At 36.4% G+C, this 22,691-nt stretch overlaps 4 protein-coding genes across 5 annotated transcripts; 3 read left to right on the forward strand and 1 right to left on the reverse strand.

Moving 5' to 3' along the window:
* Positions 1-870: 870 nt before the first annotated feature.
* Positions 871-6,292, forward strand: LOC18031195 (protein tas). The gene is made up of 8 exons (XM_006420179.2): positions 871-1,207; positions 1,987-2,082; positions 2,639-2,722; positions 3,376-3,536; positions 4,467-4,584; positions 4,967-5,102; positions 5,508-5,686; positions 5,916-6,292. Exons 1-8 carry the CDS (start codon positions 977-979, stop codon positions 6,153-6,155), a joined length of 1,245 nt encoding a protein of 414 aa, XP_006420242.1. The 5' UTR covers positions 871-976; the 3' UTR covers positions 6,156-6,292.
* A 423-nt stretch (positions 6,293-6,715) lies between these two features.
* Positions 6,716-14,044, forward strand: LOC18032629 (PH, RCC1 and FYVE domains-containing protein 1). Its single transcript, XM_006420180.2, has 9 exons — positions 6,716-7,075; positions 7,825-7,911; positions 8,220-8,309; positions 8,447-8,533; positions 8,623-8,721; positions 9,510-11,582; positions 11,718-11,864; positions 12,417-12,874; positions 13,107-14,044. The coding sequence occupies exons 1-9, from the start codon at positions 7,028-7,030 to the stop codon at positions 13,345-13,347; spliced, it is 3,330 nt and encodes a 1,109-aa protein (XP_006420243.1). The 5' UTR covers positions 6,716-7,027; the 3' UTR covers positions 13,348-14,044.
* A 3,049-nt stretch (positions 14,045-17,093) lies between these two features.
* LOC18032471 (NAC domain-containing protein 102) lies at positions 17,094-18,188 on the forward strand. Its single transcript, XM_024185219.1, has 2 exons — positions 17,094-17,455; positions 17,615-18,188. Exons 1-2 carry the CDS (start codon positions 17,094-17,096, stop codon positions 18,186-18,188), a joined length of 936 nt encoding a protein of 311 aa, XP_024040987.1.
* A 125-nt stretch (positions 18,189-18,313) lies between these two features.
* LOC18032935 (tyrosine--tRNA ligase 1, cytoplasmic) lies at positions 18,314-22,661 on the reverse strand. Of its 2 annotated transcripts, none has more exons than XM_006420183.2 (10): positions 22,427-22,661; positions 22,147-22,294; positions 20,910-21,193; positions 20,702-20,798; positions 20,345-20,450; positions 20,175-20,257; positions 19,882-20,027; positions 19,604-19,709; positions 18,741-18,800; positions 18,314-18,607 (listed from the first exon to the last, which is right to left on the reverse strand). In XM_006420183.2, exons 1-10 carry the CDS (start codon positions 22,525-22,527, stop codon positions 18,587-18,589), a joined length of 1,152 nt encoding a protein of 383 aa, XP_006420246.1. In that variant the 5' UTR covers positions 22,528-22,661; the 3' UTR covers positions 18,314-18,586. The 2 variants fall into 2 exon arrangements, with proteins under 2 accessions (XP_006420246.1, XP_006420245.1); XM_006420182.2 differs by having other exon boundaries at positions 22,416-22,661.
* Positions 22,662-22,691: the final 30 nt, after the last annotated feature.

The following is a 22,691-nucleotide window of genomic DNA, read 5'->3' on the forward strand; positions in this document are numbered from 1 at the left end:
CAAATTGAAAATAAAACTAAGTTCACTTCTTATTTTAACTCAGATATACCATCAAAGTTACTATAAACTCGAATTTTTTTAACCTACTTGACTCATTCAACTTATGACTCAACTTACTAAATTTTTATTATGAAAATCGAGAGTATAGTCGAATATTTTCTATTTAATTTAACTGCATATTTTTGTCGAGGGTATTATCTTCTTAGTTACATTTATATAAAGTGGATGGTATATTGTTGGTATTTTCAAGGGACTTGGACATTATTGAAATTAAACGGAAAAGACGCTTAAATTAACAAATATAAACGGGTCAATTCGATTTTGTACAGCCCGGATTTAGGATCCATCTGTTTTTGGGCTATAACTTCAATTCAATCCGTAGCCCCGCTGGGCTCAATTTGCGGTGTCAAAGCAAACGATTTCATTTTGGAGTGGGCTCTTCGGCACCCCCAAAAATTTCTCATAAAACTCTATTTCAATTGAAATTACTCAAATAATTTAATACAAATTAATTTATTTTTATTTTCAAATAACTATTTTAATTAAACATTTAGATGAATTAATCTTTGAATAATTTTTTACACCTAATCCGTTTCATAATTTATATTTATATTTTAGTTTTTTAATTGAAAAAAGTTTTTTTTGAAAATATTAGAAATTGTATAAAATAAAAATTTAAGATAAATTTAATATTTTAGCACTTGTATGTAATTTTAAAAGAAATATTTTGTTTAGGTAAAATATTTGAGAAGATAATTAATTTTAATATATAAAATTTTTTTTATCAATAAAACTGAAAATCTTTTTGGGAATATATATTAAAACGAAAAAGAAAAGGGTGCTATAAGCATCTTAGAGGGGTGTTAAAAGCCCCAGTCGAGATTTTCTTGTGATAAGGCCACCAGTCTTGTCTGCACCTTCGCTTGGCTTGACTCAAGACTCTCAACTGCTGGAGCTCAAAGCTACGGTTACGCAAATGGCCACGTCAGCCACATTCACAACAACCGGTATCATCTCTCAGCTTAAACTAACGCGCCACTCGATACAGCCACTGTCAAACGTGACGGGAAGAAGAAGTAGGAAGCTCGTTGTCAGAACAAGTTCTTTAAAGACGCCCATCAGTGCAAAACAAGCAGAAAAGAACGCAATGCAGTACAGGAAGCTCGGTGACTCTGATCTTGTTATCAGTGAAATCACTCTTGGGACTGTAAGCAACTTCGCTTTCTTCTAAATGGGTGTTATTTATTTTTTGTATATAAACTGTTTTTAGTAATGGGGTTTTACATTTTTTTTTTAATTTTTTATGTTTTGGGTGATGAATTGTTTGTTATTTTGTGTAATGTGGCCAGAAAATGAAATGCACTCTGTATTTATTTAATACTAAAAAAGCTGTTCCTAATTATGTTGACTGCTCATAGAAAGTGATGTTATATGAATGGACAGTATCCTACTTCAACAGCTTTTTTCTTTTGATATGTTATGTTGCTTAGATTTTGGTAAACAAATCTTAGGTCATTAACAAAGGCGAATGCGTTTAATTACCTAGTTATTTTGACTGCCATTTTAGAATTGAAAACTCAAGGCACTTGAATTATCCATCCTTCTAAAAAGTATTTACCATATCAAACTGATGTTGTTCTTTTGAACCGCTTTGAAAAAATTGTAAATATTTTAAGCCCTTGTGTCTGGCATCATGCTGGATCCTGAATTGTGGAACATTAAGTTGTTTGCAAGTCTCGAGAGTCGTTTGAAATTTTTTTGAACTACTCGGAAGGGCATGTGATTCAGGAATTCGCTGTTGAAAGTTTTATTAAGTTCATGGGATATTATAATATGGAAGGTCAGTATTCTTCAGTTTGGTCTTATATCATTATTTTGTACGTGGGGCATGATGCCTCTTTCTATATTTTGAAGAATGGAGCATTACTAGTATACCGTCTGCTGTCAAGTTTTATTGTGTGTGATTAAGTCTTTCGTATTTTTCAGATGACTTTTGGAGAACAAAATACGGAGAAGGAATCTCATGAAATTCTTAGTTACGCATTTGAAAACGGCATCAATATTCTTGACTCTTCAGAGGCTGTAAGTTCAGACACACATTACCTATAGATACATGCACGTATGCACTAATGGACAGGTACCTGCAAACCCTCAGAACCTCAACCCAACCGGCCACTCACCACGAATAGAATCTTAAAGTAAATGAACAATGTTGTTTTGACTCATCTCTTTCCTTCAGTTTCAATTTTCAAAATCACCTATAACTTAGTTGTCAACAATGCAACCGACGTTTTAATGTCAAAAGCTTCATTGACTCTTCCTCTGCAATCCGGAGGAATTAACCAAAAAAAAAAAAAAAAGAAGGATTGTTTCCCGGCGTTGTCTCTAAAAATTCTATCTCCTTAGCTGGTTATGTCTTTATCATCTTGAAGATTTCTATTCCTGAGTTATTTAGTAGGAAGATCCTTTGTTTCAGTGGTCTTGTCTTTACAGCCTTAAATTCATAATGCAAAATATTGTAACTTTTGGTTTCATGAAGATTAATATGTTCCTTGTAACTAGATGTTGGTAGCTGCAAGTTCTCTTTTCTCTTGAATTCTGAGTGAGTTTCGATGATTCTTTGCATTTTGTCTTACAGTACCCCATTCCAATGAAGAAGGAAACACAAGGAAAAACAGATCTCTATATTGCTAGCTGGCTGAAGTCTCAGCCCCGTGATAAGGTTCGGGCCTATTCACTTAATGCATCTTTCTTCTAAGCACACGCATAACAAAGATTTTGATCATCTTGGGTAGCTTCTTTTTCTTTGATTTTACAAACGGAATTGAAATTGTATATTTTAAGCCACATCATTTACTCAAATTCGTGGGATGACGTCAGGCAGCAATGAAGTCTGAATTTACAGCTATTCTCTCATAAGGGTTTAATTTATAAATTCAATAAATTAAATGTCAGCATCTGGATGTGGTAGAAAATTGAATTATGATTTGCAGCTTACAGCTTGAAGCAAACTTTACAAAAGTTGATATAGCAGTTATGTCAATTGCTGAAATCATTTACCTTATTGCACCTTCTTTAGATTGAATGGTGCTTTTTGTTTCCAAAGTAGTTAAAATGAGAATTTTGGACAAAATGGTTGTAAATTGTATTTAAAAGTGATATTAAATTCTTGTTGTCATATCTAATCGTGCTGGTATTTCTTCCTGTTAATTCTCATACCAGATATCTGAGTAATGGGTTCATATGCATGTTTGTGAAAATTCACTGTTTTGAGAAGATAATATGAAGATATTAATCATGTTTTCTGAAAGCAAGAATGTGGTTATCTGATACTTTCAGATTATTGATAAATATGTTTATCTCAATTGTGGGTAGGTTATCATTGCAACAAAAGTTTCTGGTTATTCAGAACGATCAAGTTTTTTGCGTGACAATGCAAAAGTTTTGCGCGTCGATGCTGCTAACATAAAGGAAAGTGTAGAGAAAAGCCTAAAACGCCTGAACACAGATTACATCGACTTACTGCAAATTCACTGGTATTTTTGCAGTCTCCATATTACTAATTGTCACAGAATACAAAATCTTGGAGGTGTTATTTCTCCAATCTGGTTGTCCCGTGACATATGTCACTAGCGCATATCTTAAAATGATCCTTAATTGCTTGTCAAATTGTGGATGCAAAACTGTTCCATTTCTGTATCACATGCTGTCTATTGAAGTCAATTTAAATATTACATTCACATTCAATGTAATGAAACATATTTTTCTCTGATTACTTTCTCTCCTTGAAGTGATTGTCACCTGGATTAGATGCAAACATGATTTTTAAGCTGATGTGGTTTCCTAATGGAATCCTATTAAGTAATACTCGTATAACATGTTATGCAGAAAATTGTTTACGTTTCACAAAACTACGGAGGTAGCTGTCATTGCAGCTTGTTTGATGATGGGTAATGTAGCCATTGCTTTCCCAGGTCCACTTTCCTTCTGAACAAATAGTAGTTTACCTCTTCTCAGGGGGTTTAGGCCTCTCCCTTCCTTACAAAATCCCCTGCCTGATGTATTTCAGGTTTCTGGTAAGACAATCAGGAGATCATAGCTGTTGTACTAGATGGCATCTTGCTTTATAATGTACTTTTAGTCTTAGCTGATCAAGTATTAGATGTCAAACCTTAAGGAGTGTCATAAGGTCTACATTACAGCAGATGTTTGAACTTTTTTTTTTTGGGCTTAGATTCCTACCATCTTTAGCACAGATTCCTTTTGCAAAATAGTTTGATTGCCTTACATACAAATGCCTTTTGATGTCTAGTTCTTTTCTTCCTTTTTTTTTTTCCTTTTTCTTTTTATCTGGGTGTTGTGTGTGAGCAGTCAAATAAGCATGTAAATCTTTTACAAAAGAAATCTTGGAGTCAGAATAGTCAAATAAAGCATTCTGAAAAGTTCTCTTTCAACTTTCATTCCAGGCCAGACCGTTATGTGGCATTATTTGGTGAATACACGTATGATTATTCAAAATGGAGGCCAAGCGTGCCAATTGTAGAACAACTGAGGGCATTTAAAGAACTTATTGATGAAGGGAAGGTAATGTCTTCTAGATCATGTGGACTCTAGCTTCAGGTGTTAACATATTGTCTTTTAAGCATTAAAAAGAAAAACCGTCTGATTTTCTGGACAGTACAACTAAACTATCACTCATTTATTATGATGTATTAAACTATGGCATGTTAGCTTTTTTGGGTGTCCTTTAGATTTATCTTTTGATGAGAGCAGATGGTTGATTGCCTTGAACCTCAAAGGACTTTTATTTTTGGTATCTGGATATGCATATATAAATTGAAAAAAAGAATAATAAATTTCAAAAGCTGTGTGTTCCATTGCATCTCAAATAAAGTTCTATTTGTGTTGTAATGTCAAAGAGATTCTAATATCTATAACTGATACCGGATGCTTTTCAACTTCATAGGTACGTTACATTGGTGTTTCCAATGAGACTTCATATGGGGTGATGGAGTTTGTTCATGCTGCTGAAGTTGAAGGACTTCCGAAGATTGTTAGTATCCAAAATAGTTATAGTTTGTTGGTTAGATGTCGTTTTGAAGGTAGTTCCTTTTTATTCTATATCATTGCATCATTATAAATGAAAATTTTATCAAATTTCAGGTTTTTATGTTTTTAAGTACTCTTAATTTGTGGATTGCTTTAGACAGATGCTTAGCTAAATTGAAGTGTCCATCTAATCTCCATTTTTTCCTTTGTTAATGTAGATCTAGCTGTCTGATGAGTAATTATATTGTTTTTAGAATGCAAAAGTAGAGTGTTCACTGAACTCTCTAGAACCACTTTGGCCGTATCATAAATAATTGTACACAAATAAAATTCAAGACTAATGTAGTTTTTATTCTGAAATATCAGCTTAAGAATTAGAAGTTATCTTTATTGAAAGCGGTTTGTTGCCTTTGTTGCTTAATTCAGCATTATAAGCCTGTCCTATTGATTCTTTGCAGTTGATCTTGTTGAAGTTTGTCATCCAAAGAATTGCAATATTGGCTTACTTGCTTATTCGCCACTGGGTGGTGGATCATTGACTGGAAAATATTTAGATATAAATTCAGAAGCAGCAAGGAAAGGAAGGTTGAACCTCTTCCCTGGTTACATGGAAAGATATAATACATCCCTGGCCAGGGTATGTTGATCATCTAAATTTATTTGGTTGTAATTTAGTTATAATAATCATGGAAGTTATGTCTGGAATTGGCTTACACTAAACACCCCCATCACTCTAGCCTGAGAAGTGAAGAGCTAGATTAGGAATCGCTGCTTCTCATATACTTGTAATTATCTTCTTTTAGCTTCCAACTGTATATCAGTAATGCCAAGCTAGCCTCTTGTGTTTACTTGGTTCTGAATTCCAGGAAGCAACAATAAAATACATCGAGATGGCTAAGAAGCACGGCCTAACTCCAGTTCAACTTGCGCTCGGATTTGTACGAGACCGTCCATTTATGACAAGTTCAATCATCGGAGCAACCTCTGTCGAGCAATTAAAAGAAGACATTGATGCATTTTTTACGGCTGAGCGGCCTTTGCCGCAAGAAGTAATGGCAGATGTTGAAGATATTTTCAAGAGATACAGAGATCCAACTATCCTTTAAAGAGTAACAATTTAGACGGTCCCTCACCTTGGTTCTTTTGTCAATTTTATTTTCCCATGTAAATTACATCATTTGTCATCAATTAATGTATTTATTTTTTCCATGATCTTCATATTTTTGCATCTTATTCCTAAAAGCATCCAACAATGGAAATATTTGTAACATTTGGACAACAAATACTTTTGAATGTCTATTTGTTTTAAAAAAATATTTCTCAGCAATAGGGTTGGAGAAAGTATGCAGATGAGATGGTTTAAAATCTTTCAAAATTTTAATTTTTTAAAATATTTATTAAATGATTATTTTACCCACATACCACGTGGCAGAAATATATATTAAAAAAAAGAAAAAGGAAAATTATAAAGAGGAAGTTTAGTTAGTTAAAAAACAGAGTGAAAACGTGGAAGCAAGAGAAGAAGCGCGCCAATATCTGAGCACAAATACATTTTGAGCTGCAAACACACCGCTTACTTCTCCCTTTCTCTCTCTCTTCACATTGCGTTCATTTTCTTCGTCAAGAAAAATAATAATAATAATAATAATTTCCCTGCATGCACGCATGAATGATCTTCATCTGCTTCTTTGAAATTTTGAATCAAATCAAATTGGTTTGTTAAAGGGATTAAAATTAGATTACAATTCGTTTTGATCGATCTGCTATTGTATTTTTCTGGGTAATGAAATCTTGAAATATTGTTAGTGTTGTTGTTGGGTTTGTTTGTTGTTGTATTTGATGAGAGGAGGGAAAAGAAGAAGAAGAAGAAGCAGAAAGAAATATCTATGAAGACAGGGGCAAGGAAGTCGCCGCCACCGCACCACCACCTGATGCAGTTGTTGTCTTCGGCGGTTTCCTTTCGAGTTTTTCACATGGAATGGCAGATCTTGCTAGTTATGGAAAATCTGAGCGTGACATTGAACAGGTTAGTACTTTACCCTTCTTTTTATCTTGGTTTTTGGTTTCACTCAAATTTAAGCAGCTGAAGTGTGGATTTTTAGGAAAGATTTGGTCTCTGTGTTTTAGGCAAAGTTGAGGAAATTTGAATGCAAATGGGGTTTTCAATATAATGCGATGTTGTTACTTGAACTAGTAATCTTTGGAGCTAAACGGGTACCTAATGTAATCAATCAGGTTACTTATGGTTGAATGCTTGGTTGATGAGTACAAATCTTGGCAAAATTCTCGGTCAGTTAGGTTAATTAATGAATGGCATGAACTAGGAATGAGTTAAAGAAACAAGAGGTCTGTTGAATAAGGGATACATTGATCAATTTAATTTGGTGGTTCAAGCAAGGTGTGTTGCAAATGAAGCATCTTGTTTGCAAGAAATTAAAGACGCCTTAAGGGAGGAAATTGAGAACAAGAAATCATTGTTTGAAAAAAGAAACAAATTGTATGTTCAGCTATCCATACAATATTAACTCGAGATGATGCTGGAAACCAATAACTAGGTCCTGAAAATTTTAATAGCAGAAGTAGTTTCCAGACTTTTGAAAGTAGGCATAAAAAAAAAAAATTAAAATGTACTGCTGCATTAGTTATCATGTAGTCTGACATTATGTCTACAGGAATCTTTGTTGTAATCTTTGTTGTTACCTTTTTACCTTAGATTGTGATATCTGGTTGCTTGTATTTGGTTTTTGATTTTTACTACGCTTCGCTCTTTTGAAGGCACTCATTGCTTTAAAGAAAGGCACTCAGTTAGTCAAGTACAGCCGGAAAGGAAAACCTAAGTTTCGTGCATTCAGGCTTTCTTCGGTGAGTTATTTTCTTTCAAAATGGGATACTTAATTTCATTATAATTAATATCTGTGCAGCAACATTGGAAAATGTTTCATGAAGTCAATCTTCTGGGAAGGATATAGTTTAATTATCTTTTTTGTCTTTTGACTTTGACTTCTGTAAATATAAAGTTTTAATGTGCAAGTGCAACTCCTCATACAGCTGTTTTGCAAAGTAGACTCTGTTAGTACCTCAAGTACATATTCTCACAATTTGTCGGGAGATGATGCTTCTGTCAATACCCCCAAGTATATAAATGATTACACTTTTGGTGGTTTTAACAGGATGAAACTTCCCTCATCTGGTTATCACATGGAGGAGAAAGGAATCTGAAGTTATCTACTGTGTCAAGGATAATCCCTGGACAGAGAACTGTGAGTTAATCTCCTATTTCTTAAGCTAATTGAAGATATATTTTCTAGTTCAGTTGACCTCCTTTGTGTACTAAGGTGCCAATATTTTTCTTACTGACATGGTTAGAAATAACTAATTCTTTGCTACCTCTATACAGGCTGTATTTAAAAGATATTTGCGTCCTGAAAAGGATTACTTGTCATTTTCACTTGTATACAGTAACGGTGAAAGATCCCTCGATCTGGTGAGTGCTACCAAAAAAATTCATCTTACCTTCTGCTTGACGATATGCTTAAATCCATTGATATACCACTTGGTTGTTAATATCCACAGATCTGCAAGGACAAAGCTGAGACAGAGGTTTGGTTTGCAGGCCTTCAGGCATTAATTACAAGATATTCTAATAGACGTACCAGGAGTGACATTTCTGATGTGAGTTTTCATTTCAGCATGATTTTTTTTTTCAAATGCGGATGAGATATCAAATTCTATATTTGTTTTGTTTTTAGTTTATGAAGACATAATGTACTTCATACTAATTTTATTTAGTTACTTTTACACCAAAAATTGGAAAATCGATTCCTGCATGATTTCATAATGGGTGGGGAAAAAAAAAAAAGGAAATGGCAGAGCTACGATAACTACTGAACAGAGTGTGAACCCCATAATAATAGCTAAAAATTTAATTTGACTTAATCTTTTTGTTGTATTGGCAGGCTGGGCTCATTATTGATTGCAAATGAATCTGCTTATACTAGATGCTTTTCCATCTATAAACTTGTTTGCTGTTACTGTTTTGCTTGACAAAGATTCTAGTACATTGACTAGATAATTGAATTAGAAAAATGGTTTGTCTAGTAATCTTACCTGGAAATCAGGCTCTACCATTCTAGATTAGAGGTCCAAAGATGTTACAAGAGAAAGCTGCATTTGGAAATAACCGAACTGCATAATTTGCACAATTTACATCATTGCAATAATTTGCTCGATGCAGTATAGAGTTACTATCCTGGATAACTGAACAGTTGAATTGATGAATTTTTTTTTTTTCCCGTAAGCTCATCAAATTAGGATTGATGATATCCTTTTAACCATTGATGTTGTGTGCATTGGTAATCATTAAAAAATGAGGATTGCAAGTAATAATTTTTTGGCCCTGTGTTATATGAAAAGTTTTCTAGTCGTGATATGTAATCAAAGTTTTCATGTTTTTATTTCAGCTAACTGATATCAGTGCACGGCCATTTGGGGCAACTCTAGAGTTCTCGAATAATATTGCCTACAATAGGACATCTGTTGATTCTCGTGATTCATTTTCGACTTTTGCAAGCTCAGATGTGGCCTCAGAACATCCAAATATGCAACTAAGAACAAGTACTGGAGATGGTTTCCGTATTAGTGTTTCAAGCACACCTAGCTGTTCAAGTGGAGGATCGGGTCCAGATGACATAGAATCATTAGGTGATGTTTATGTATGGGGTGAGCTTTGGTCAGATGGGGCTTCTCCTGAGGGGAGTTTTGGCTCATTGGCTACGAAAGTTGATGTGCTGCTTCCCAAGCCCTTGGAATCCAATGTAGTTCTTGATGTTCATCAGATAGCCTGTGGTGTTCGGCATGTTGCTCTAGTAACAAGGCAAGGAGAGGTTTTCACCTGGGGAGAGGAATCTGGAGGGAGACTTGGTCATGGAATTGAAAGGGACTTTAGTCGTCCTCATCTCGTCGACTTCCTGGCAGTCAATAATGTAGATTTCGTTGCATGTGGTGAGCATCATACGTGTGCTGTATCTACATCTGGTGATTTATTTACTTGGGGTGATGGTATCCATAATGCTGGTCTTCTAGGTCATGGCACTGATGTTAGCCATTGGATACCAAAAAGAGTTTCTGGTCCTTTAGATGGACATCAGGTTTTATCTATTGCATGTGGGACATGGCATACAGCTTTGTCTACTTCAAATGGAAAATTGTTTACATTCGGAGATGGATCATTTGGTGCTCTTGGACATGGAAATCGAGAAAGTTTTACATATCCAAAAGAAGTTCAAGTATTGAGTGGACTAAAAACTGTTAAAGTTGCATGTGGAGTATGGCACACTGCAGCTATTGTCGAGACTCAAAACCAGACAAGTGCAAATATTCTACCAAGAAAATTGTTCACCTGGGGTGATGGTGACAAATATCGTTTGGGACATGGAAACAAGGATACTTATCTGCTTCCCAGCTGTGTCTCTTCTCTTTATGAGTACAACTTCCACCAGCTGGCATGCGGACATCATATGACTGTTGCCCTCACGACATCAGGTCACGTGTTTATGATGGGTGGTGCTGCACATGGTCAGCTTGGCAACCCTCTTGCCGATGGCAAGATTCCTTGCCTGGTACAAGATAAGTTGGTTGGTGAATTTGTTGAAGAAATTTCTTGCGGGGCATACCATGTTGCTGTCCTGACTTCAAGAAGCGAAGTACTCACTTGGGGAAAAGGTGCAAATGGAAGATTAGGACATGGGGACATAGAAGATAGAAAAACGCCAACGATGGTCGAAGCACTCAGAGATAGACATGTGAAAAATATATCATGTGGTTCCAATTTTACTTCCTGCATATGCATCCATAAGTGGGTCTCTGGAGCAGACCAATCAGTTTGCTCTGGTTGTCGGCAAGCTTTTGGTTTCACAAGAAAGAGGCACAACTGTTATCATTGCGGACTGGTGCACTGCCATGCTTGTAGCTCCAAAAAAGCACTGAAAGCAGCATTAGCTCCAACTCCAGGAAAACCACACCGGGTGTGTGATGCTTGTTATGCAAAACTTAAAGCTGCTGACGCTGGTACTGGTCCTAACATTGGTAGGAAAGTTACTACTCCTCGACGTTCAACAGATGGCAGAGATAGAATTGAAAGGGGAGAGACAAGATCTTCAAGGATTTTGCTGTCTCCAGCTACAGAAGCAGTCAAATACCTTGAGATCAGGTCCGGAAAGCCCGGAGCCAGAGCTGATTCTTCTATAGTTCGAGCCTCCCAAGTACCATCACTTACACATCTAAAGGACGTAGCTTTTCCAAGTTCATTGAGTGCTTTTAATTCTGCTTGGTGGCCTGCTACGGCACCGCAGACCCCACCACTACCACCGTCAATGCAACAGTCATTACCACAGTCCGGTGTCAACTCAAGACCTACTTCACCATACTCGAGGAGACCAAGCCCTCCACGCAGTGGATTTTCTAGGACGGTTATTGAAAGACTCAAGAAATCAAATGAAGCGTTAACCCAAGATGTAGCAAAATTTCAGAATCAAGTAATAATTATACACTCATGCAAATTTACCTTGCTTGGCTGCATTCAGCCTTTGATTTGTCTATGCAGGAAACCAAAATCTAGAGTCTTGCTGACTGATCTAGGCTAATTGTTTTAATTTTTTTACTGCCTTCAGATTAGAATTTTGAATAGAAAGTGTGACGCTCAAGATCTGGAGATTAAGGAACTGCAAAAAACTGCTCAAGATGCTGCTTTATTGGCTGCAGGGGAATGTTCCAAATTAAAAGCCGCCAATGAAGTTGTCAAGTCCATCTCAAGACAGGTACGCATTCAATATTTCAGTCAACGAAACTAATGTGGATGCTTCGTCTGACAGCAAACTTTATATTATGATGATGACAATGGTGGTGGTGCTGGTGGTGATAATGGTGGTTATAGTACCACTTATGCATAATAAAATTAAACTATGTTCTTATTCCACAACTATGTTAAGAACATGATCGTGTCAATGAGCAACTTTCTCTTTCTTTCTAATTCTTGCTAACATTTGAACCTGAGACCATAGTCTCCCAAATCCGTTATTTGGCCATTAGACATAATCCATAGGCAATGCCAAGAAGTTGCTATTTGCTAGTTCATTTGCTCAGAAGATATATGCATCTTGTTGATATTTTATCACATGAATACATCAACTCTGGAAAATTAAATCCTGATATTTGCATTCCTGGTACTAGGAAAAGAAACTATGTCTAAGCAGATCACTCTTGCTATCACCTGGGAAATGCGAAAATGATCTTTTCATTATTGAGTAATTTATTAAGTGCGAAGTTGCTTCATAATTTTTTACAAAGTTGCCGTCTTTCTTATTATTCAGTTGAAAGAGTTGATACATCAGTTGCCTCCTGAGTTCCATGATAGCGAGAACTTCAGATCCATTTTTGCTCAAGCTGAGGCCTGTTTAGAGACTAACGCAGCATCTGAAAGCTCTTCTTCCTTGCCTGCAATCATAGACTCCAACCAACAACCTGCTGAAAGCTCTTCTCACCAGTCTGCCGCTGTAGATTCTGACCAACAAAATAAACCTGAAACGAGTTCATTGGAAAGTGAGCCTTCTAACATAATAGACAACAGAACAGAAGATAGTAATCCGCGGGAATCATCGGTTTTATGTACAGGAGAGGCAGCACAACCTCAGCCTAGCTCGCAAAATAACTCCAGACCACCACAAATACGTGGAGACAAAGAAACCATTGAACAGTTTGAGCCCGGTGTTTACATCACTTTTGTTGAACGTCGAGGTGGTGCCAAGATCTTCAGACGAGTTAGATTCAGGTACTTAATTAAATGGTTTATCTAGCTGAAAATCAACAAATCCATCTACAGAAACATGCATGGATCAGCATGCAGCCTAAAACTTTTCATCGTTTAAAAAATCTCATCGTGTATACTTCACGGGGGGCTAAACCTTGTATAAATTTTTTTTTTTTTTTTTTTTATCACTGCTTGAATTTGCCCGGAATCCGGATGCACTTACTGAATCACCTGCCTTCTAACGTATGTGCAGTAAACGAAGGTTTGATGAGCATCAGGCGGGAGAATGGTGGACTAAAAACAAAGATAGGGTGCTTAAGAGATACAGTCCACACGCAAGCAGCTCCGTTGCATCATCAGAATCAGCATCCAGTGCGGCCGTAGCAACTTGTTCAGCGCCCGTGCCTGCACCATCGCCGTCCGATCCACCACCAGCACCTCCTCAAGAGGAAACCGATAATGCGCCACCACCTTCTTCTTCTTCTTCTTCTTAACCTTAGTTCATATTGGTTTTAGTCTCTTACCACCATATAACGTAGACAGTTCGGTAAGTAGGATCAAGAAGCCGCTCTCCTTCGGCATCGTTAAATGATTTGTTCATCATCATAGAAACAAAAATAGCCTTACACAGGATTATGCTTCAAAATGGGGTAGTCCTTGAATGTTGTTTACGTATATTAGTAGTGGCAGAAAAGCTTAAAATGTAATTCTTTTTATTGATTCATTTTTTTTCTTTTTTCAAGTCTTCTTTGTGCTGTAACCTGCTACTCAAACCATTCTAGCTGTACAGTAGATGAAATGAACTTGTAAGAGCATTAGTAATCAACTCGTTAGAAGAACACTACTTTTTGACAAGGGCAATCTTTAATACATACTTTTTTCTTTCTTTAGGCAGTAACTACTACACCCAAATTTCAAATAAAATTATTAAATACGCGTAATGCTTCTATTGCTACGTGGGGTTCAGTTTGAAAGAAGAATTTGAATTTTTCCCAATAAAACAAATCATCGTATTTACTCATGACTAAAACCCAGAAAAAATAAAATAAAAGCCAAACAAACTCCCTCAGAACAATTAGTTATCAACACCAAATAATATTCAGACAAGGCTGAAACTTATATTATACATGTGTGTTGTTCAATCACTGGGAGCATGAATCACACATCAAATCGAAATTGATAAGCTCAAAAAAAAATAATTTAAAAAAGGGGGGAAAAAGAAAGAAAGAAAGAACGAGAGAAAAAGGTCTGCTTTAGAAGAGATGGAGACCGGTAGACTGCTTTTATACCAAATTATTAGGGTTCCAATACCCTAGCCCTCCAACACACTTTCCTTTTTCTGATTAAAGAAAAGAAAAGACAAAGGCCCAACATAAATGAGGGCCCAAGCTTGCTTCTAAGGTCCAGCCCATAAGCTCATGGGCCTAAAATAACCTTAGAAACGCGGGAAATTCAAATATGTTGGGTCTAATAATTTAATCCGCAGTTGTACTCCAAGAGAGTGAAGTTGATGAGTTTATTGAAGAATTATTAATGCATGATGTGAGAAACAACCATTACCATTTCAAGACAGTGAAGTTTTCGTGCTCCATTCAGATTCATTATCCCAATCTAAAGATAGGAGCCAAAACAACCATTAACTCGTTTTCTTATTACAAAATTTATAGTGAGAGAGATCAAAGAATTCTCAGTAAGTCTCATGAACTCCACTGGAACCCGATGCATACCAGAAGATACATGCAAGACTGTCATGTACAACAAATACTAAACCAGTATGCTCCGTCCAAAATGATTACTTGGGATTCATTGGCTCCCCTATGTGTGTGTATGCCTACATGCAAATCGTTTCTAGTCACCTTAACATAAACACAATCTTTTGAAGCAGGTTTTACTTGTAAGGATTTACAAGCACAAATGGGTAAATATTTAATAAAATGCATTAAAGACCTGACCAGCTCAAATATGAGGAGAAGCCTCTCTAATCTTGTTTTCAAGTCTGATCAACAAAGCAGCAAAGTCCAACAAGGGAAAACTTTCCATGCCTGTGACCATTCTTCAGAAAAGCTAAAGAGAGAGGCTGAGTGCTGAGAATAAACAAACTATTCACCAACTTCTTCTTATTCTTTTTAAAATTTCACTTCTGAGTATAGGAGAAGAAGAGGGAAACAGAGAGAGTTTACAACAGCTTCAAAAGAGCACACAGAATATTCAAACCCCGAACAAAAACAACATAATTTCTGAAATCAGTCAGTCCGTGATAAACAAGCCCATGTAAGATTTCAATCACATAATTCCAGATGAGCCAAAGAACTGAGTGTTGATTTCAACCAGGATCAGAACTCGGGGGCAAATAGGAAAAGGCTGGGCTATGTCAAATTCAACTCTTCCTAGCTTAACAAGGACCCAACCCAAAAAAAAATTACCTACATACAGTATCTTATTTATTGCCTTAGACAGAGAATATTTCAGGTCCCCAGGATGTAAATTTCCATCTCTGTAGCTTTTGTAGGTCCTGTATTTCGACAGAGTTTGTGATTATTTGTACTATATTTCAAAATACCCTGTCTCTTCCAAATCCCACAGTGAATGCTTTATGATGAAAAAGGACTAACATTAGAATAATACATAACATCGTGGGAGTGGGAAAGGTAAGTACATTTTTATTGGCAATGTAAAATCCATAGGGACTCACTTGTTGCCACCGTTGGCTTCACTACACTCCACCACAAATTTATTGTACCCTGGAAAGATGATGTATTTTATGTACTCCAGACAAGGATTTCCTTCAACAAGCTTTGGAGGGCAGTATGCTTCCTTTATTTTCACATTCACTTCAGGCTATGACATTGGACCAATATAAGATAAAAAAAAAGGCAGCATACTGAGTTAAAAGTAAAACTTAAAGAGGGTTATTGGTGACGCCCGTCGTGCAAGTTTTCCATGGACGACACTCAACACGACACCATTAAAAAAAATGAAAATAAAAACCTCAGACTCGGAGGAAAGCTAGCTGTCACTTTCCGGCATTTGGGTGTCCCACTTAATTGGTGGTCGATGGTCGGAAAATGCTGGTTTAATTTGTGTGTCGTTTTAATTAATTAAAGCAAAAGCTAAAGCAAAAATGTTCGTACGGTTTTACCATTCAAAATTTTCTCCCTTTCTCCTCTAGTTTTCTGTTTCCTCCAATAATCCTTTTCTTCTTCTTTTTTTTTTTTTTCAGAGAATATTCCATGCTAGCTACATCACATTAACTGTTATCTTTCCTAGAAGGGCCGATATCAGGCGCTTACGCAAATGGCCATCACCCAAGTACAAGGTCAAGAAGCCATCGCATAAGTATCACACCTCAAGGCACCGGCATTACAACAATTTTGATTTGAATGGTATGAAGTTTCACCCTAAATCCTATCCGTATCTAAAATAATCAGTAGTAATTTGCAAGAACAATACTAGGTAAAGTAAAGCTCAACAAAACCACACAACCAAGTAATGTACATTACATTCTTCCGGATGGTTCAAACCCATTATAGCAAATGGGTGGAGGCTTCTTATTGAGAAGATTCAACAACTCATCCTACTGCATACACTCTTCCCTAACACTTCTCACAACCCTTCATCCTAAATCCAATCAAGTAATATAACCATTAACACAAAAAAGATAATACTAACAATTACTCAGACATGAAACAAAAACTTTGATTTTTTACGTAAAATAGATTCAAAGTAAATTGTAGAAATTACAACACAGTTACTGAGGAGTTGAAGGGGAGGAGGCTTCATTATTCTGAGAGTTGATGGACATGGAGTTGATTTCGTCGGTTGGCTGAGTCGTCCGACATTGGGTGACACAGCAGCGTCTTCGATAGGAGGCGGCCCGCTGTGGTGGCTGTGCAGTGGATGTTTTTGCTGGATTAGAGTTTCTATCTATACACTATACAGAATGGAAAGGACAGAGTCACAAGAAAAATCACAACGAACGAATCCCTTTTACATGTTGTCCTTCTTGGAAACCCGAGAATTCAAATATAATTAGGAAAAGAAACAAATTGGAAACCGGTTACAGAAAAATAAGAAATTTTGTCTAGTAGTAATTATTTCCCCAACAACTTCGGAAATATAACCTAACGAATTTGTAATTAATGTTCAGACAGAGCCCCGCTTTTTGCGCCCATTTATATAGAGTAATTTACAATGTCCAGTTGAGCAGCCAGAGCTAGCAAAGTTAATAATGACTACAACGATGAAGAGATCAATTATCAGCTGCTTCTTGCCAGTGGGGTTTCGATTTAACCCAACTGATGAAGAAATTGTGAAGCATTACCTTAAGGGAGGTGCTGCTACGCTGCCATGCCTTAAAGATATTGAGTATTGCGATGTTTATGGTGACAAGTCTCCGTGGGAGATTTTTCAGCTAGAAAAAAACAATCCTGATAATCATGACAATGATTATGGAGAAAACATATTCTATGTTTATACAAAGTTGAAGAAGGCAAGCCCTAATCGGATTTCGAGAGTTGCTGGCTGTGGAACTTGGCAGTTTCAGAAGAGGCCTGTTCAAATATATGATGCTGATCCTAACGAGAATGATAATGTTGTTATTGGGTATAAAAGAAAATATTCTTTCAAAGCTAAAGAACCAGTTTCTAATAAGAGATACCATCATGGTCAGTGGATAATGCATGAGTATTCTTTGGCTGCTGGAAAGGAAAGATCATCACCATGTGGCGGTGATGATGATGGTGATAATTTTGTCTTTTGTAGGATAATAAACAAATCCAAAACCGGGAATGAACATCAAGAAGCCAAAGCCAAAGCCGAAACTGAAGCTGAAAGTTCTGGAGGTTATGTCGGGTCTAATAATTTGATGATTGATGATAACAAAATAAACCAATTTGAATTGGGGTTACAAGCTGATGATCAAGCTTTGTTAAAGTATGGTCTAGCGCTTGATGATGATGCCGAAGAGGTTACTTCTTTTGCAAGGAACAATGAAGATGATGTGATGCTGCTTGATGATGAGTTAGAGCCTATATTGCATATTGATACTAAAGATTGGAACCTTACGATGCTTCAAAAATATTTTATGGATGATGATGATATTGATCGTGTGGATGAGAGTAGTAGGGCTTCAAGTTCAGTAGAGTTTGCAAATTATCTACAGAATGATGAAGGTGTCATGACGCTTGAATACTCAGAGGATTTTGGATATAGGATTGAAGAAAATGATTATTTGAGGATGAATGAGGTGCAGCAACCGGCAGTAGTACTCCAAGAGAGTGAAGTTGATGAGTTTATCGAAGAATTATTAATGAATGATGTCTGCGACAACCAGTAATTAATATTTTTTTCACCAGTTAAGTTTTTGTGCTTCATTCAGATTCATCATTCCAATCTAAATAATAAAATTTTGGTAGAACTTCTTACAAATCATAGAACTCAATGACATTATTCTGTTCAATGTTCGAATGCAAGTTTTAAGATGTTTATTTGACTGCTAATTCAGCAAATGTTGGCAGAGCATTGAATTTGTACAACAAAAAATAGACTGAAAAACTAATTAAACAATCCCCAAGCTGAGAATAGTATAAATTATAATTTCAACAACTAATTTTTGTTAATTTCTACTAGTATTCATGATCGTAACCGAACGTCATATTTAACTTTAATCAAAAGGAAGTTTCTTCTCTGTTAGCAAAGACACCAAAGGCAACAAGCAGACATCCCTTGCACATCTCACCTGGTAACTCTGTAACCCTAAAAAAAAAAAAAAAGCAGATATTAATTGTTTTCTAGAAAAAGGTTACCGAAAAGTGGAATAGCTATTCATGCTCTAAATGTACTAATAATGTAATGTTACTCATAGTACGATGCAAAATAAGAATAATACCTTAACACGTTTCAGCAGATCCTGGGCATTAGCATTCTTGTTGAAATGATTACGCACAGGCTTTAGAAGTTGAACAAGTGAAATATTAGCACAATGAAAGAATAATTTTCTTTTAGAAGGGATGAGAGAGATCAAAGAATTCACAGAAGATATGCATGATTGTCATCTACAACAAAAAATATATTAGAATGTTCCATCCAACACGATTTCCAATTACAGCCACTAATAGAGAATCAAAGCTAGTGCCATTCATTTGCTTTCATATGTCTATGCCTGCCAGCAAATCATTTCTGGTGATCTTAACAAAAGCACGACCTTTCAAAGCAGGATGAATTTACTTGAAAGGATTTGCAAAGACCACAGGTAAAATTTAATGAGTGGCACTAATGAGCCCTGTCCAGTCTCTCTCTAAGTCTGGTCAACGAAACAGCAACGGAGAACAAGGGAAAAACTAACTTTCTATCCTCTAAACATTATTTAGAAACATTTAAGAGAGAGAACGATTGCTGAAGATAAACAAACTATTCACAAGTAGCTTCTTATTCTTTGTAAGATTTTTCTTATTGTTTGTAAGCTTTCACTTCTGGGTGCAGGAGAAGAAGAGGGATACAGGGAGAGTTTACAACGGTTCCAAAAGAGTGCACGGAATATTCAAACCCCAAACAAAAACAACTCAGCTCATCAAATCCGTCAGTCTCTAATAAAAGAGCCCATGTAAGATTTCAATCGCATCATTCCAGATGAGCCAAAGAACTGAGAGTTGATTTCAGCCAGGTGCACAAGATCAGGGAGCAAATTGTACAAGGTTGGGCTATGTCAAATTCAACTTTTACTAGCTTAATAAGGACAGAAATAGCAATTACCTGCAGTATCTTATTTATTGCTTTAGACAGAGAAGGTTTCAGATCCCCAGGATGTAAATTTCCTTCTTCATAATCAGCAACAAGTTCTTCATAGCTTTCGAAGGTCCTGCATTTCAACAGAGTTTGCGATTAATGATACTATATTTCAAAATATCCTGTTTCTTCTAAATTCCATAGTGAATGCTTCATGATGAAAAAAAAGACTAATATATAAAATTGTGGGAGTGGGAAACATAAAGACATTTATATTTGGCAATGTAAAATTAATAGGGACTCACTTGTTGCCACCATTGGCTTCGCTACGCTCCACCACAAATTTTTTGTCCCATGGAAAGATGATGTATTTTATGTACTCCAGACATGGATTTCCTTCAACAATCTTTGGAGGGCAGTATGCTTTCTTTATTTTCACATTGACTTCAGCCTATGACATTGGACAAAGATAAAATTAAGAAAGCAGCATACTGAGTTAAAGTATAACTTAAGATTGTGCTTGCAATACAGCCATTGAAAATGCTACTAATTTCATACAATTCCACATATAATTTACAAACTACAAAACAAATTGTACCTCCTCATCCTCCATGTAGATGGCAGATGATGGATCACTCTTTGACATCTTTTCTTGTCCTTGCTGAAGTCCAGGAAGCATATCTGTATATCACATAATCCAAAACTTAGTAAGAAAATCAAGAGAAGATAAAAAGGGCAAAAGTTTGTAAAAAGGAAAAAGGACAATACGATGCGACAAAATGATGGGCTTGTTTTTCCTCTTGATGTCATCACAGTACTCTCTTGCAAGTACATTTACTTTCCGCTGATCCATGCCCAACTGACAAATATCAGCCTGTTGAGATAAAATACAATTTGTCAGCAGCTACTAAGTTCAGTCACAAGGCATCAGATGATAATTGACAAAAAGTGATAACCTAGAATCAGGAGAATAGGAAAAGCTAGACATGTCCAAAAGGTGATGGAACTTAAACTAGGTGAATGACTCAACCTTTTACAATTTGACAGGAAATAATTTAGCCTAACCATGCCACGATTAAAGTCACAAGACCTAGTAGAGAATCTGAAAAATTAAAAGATGAGCACCTTAAGGAAAAATATGTCAGCGCATTGCATGCAGGGGTAGAGAATCTGGGCTGCAGTCAACTCATCCTGCTCACTACGACCCATAATCTGGCAACACCTAAATCAGACAGATATGCCATGTCATAAGCCATCACCTACGTGGCAATTCCATTAAGAGAGAGAGAGAGAGAGAGATAAAGAACCAAGAATGACAAAACACATAGTGTACCTCATTATTCTAGGAAGCTTGTTCCTGCGAGCTATATCCATAACAAGAGGCCAGTACTCGTCTGCCCTGGCGTTAATTTCTTCTGAAGACCACAAAAACTCAACTCTTTCAGTACGCATCCCAACAGCTATCCATATCTCTATCAAATAACGCCCGACTGTTTGAATTTTCTTCAAGTCACCTCCCATTTTGTTGTTTAGCTGTGCAAACCAATCAGCCACCCAAATTTTCACCTTGCAACCAGCAGAGGTCAGTTTGTTCACACTTATTGCCTTCATAACACCCTGTACAGCAATCAAATAACGATAACAGGTTACAGAAAGGCAAAAACTTGCTCGAACCACAACAACTATTACAGAAAATGAGAGTTAAAGCATTTGATCATCACATAAGAGCCTATGATGTGAAGCGTAAAAAAGAATAAATGTGAAATCAAGGAATAAAGGAAAAAAAAAAAAAATATATATATATATATCAAGGAGCATATAGATGATTATGAACTTATTTATTTTACTTTAAAAAATCTAGCTAATCCTGCTACATTAATTGTCAGCACTGTTTATGAACAATCACAGTTTTATTATTTAAGTAGGTTTTATATTACTTATTATGAAGTACATTTCTTTTGATTTTGAGTTCCTGTGTTGTGTAGAGTTTGGCCACTGAAAATAGGGATTGCTCTCCATGTTTGAAGGAGACTTTCGTGTATCGACGATCATTGGATAAAGTTTCTGATGTTCCCTTCATAGTTTTTCTAAATTTTCTCCCTTTCTCCTCTAGTTTTCTGTTTCCTCCAATAATACTTCTATCATTCCCCCCCACCCCCCTCTTCTATTTGCTTCCCCTTTCTTTGTCTGCTATTTCAATGGACGTTTGGTGCTACATTACATCAACTCTTTTTTCTCCTAGAAGGGTTGATATCAGGCGCTTACACAAAGGGCTGGTACCCAAGTACAAGGTCAAGAAGTCATCTCATAACTATCAAATGTCAAGCCACCGGTATTTAAAAAATTATAATTCGAATGGTGCAAACTTACAACTTAGACCCTAAATCATATTCAGTTCAAACTAACAAACTAGCAGTAGCTAAATAACCAGTAGGTTCCACTAATTAACTACAAGGTAAAGTAGAGCTCAAATAATATGAGGAGTGATGCAAGCTGTAGGGGATGCTCAAGAAAGTGAAAGATTAATGGTGTTTGACTACAATAACACCGTTGCCAGCAAAATCTCATACCTGAGCAATGTGCATTCTTCCGGATGGTTCAAACCCATCATAGCAAATGGGTTGAGGCTTCTTAGTGAGAAGATTCAACAACTCATCCTCCTGTATACACTCTTCCCCAATACTTCTCACAAGCCGAAACTTCTCCTCTACACTCATCCTAAATCCAATCAAGTAACACAATCATTAACACAAGAAAATAATAATCACAAGCACTCAGACATGAAACAAAAATTGATTTTTTAATGTAAAACAGCCTCGAAATAAGTTGTCAAACTTACAACACACTTACTGAGGAGTTGAAGTGGAGGAGCCTTCATCGTTCTGAGAGTTGATGGACATGGAGTTGATTTCGTCGGTTGGTGGAATTTGATTGGCTGAGTCGTCCGCCATTGGATGACACAGCAACGTCTTCGATCGGAGGCGCGCGGCTGTGGCGGCTGTGCAGTGGATGCTTTTGATGGGTTAGGGTTTCTTTCTAAACAGAATTGAAAAGACCGTAGTCGCAAGAAATCATAACGAATCCATTTTATAGGCTGTCGTTTTCACTCATATTT

Source organism: Citrus clementina, unplaced genomic scaffold (assembly GCF_000493195.1).
Source record: "Citrus clementina cultivar Clemenules unplaced genomic scaffold, Citrus_clementina_v1.0 scaffold_9, whole genome shotgun sequence".
In the NCBI taxonomy this organism is placed as follows: Eukaryota; Viridiplantae; Streptophyta; class Magnoliopsida; order Sapindales; family Rutaceae; genus Citrus; species Citrus x clementina.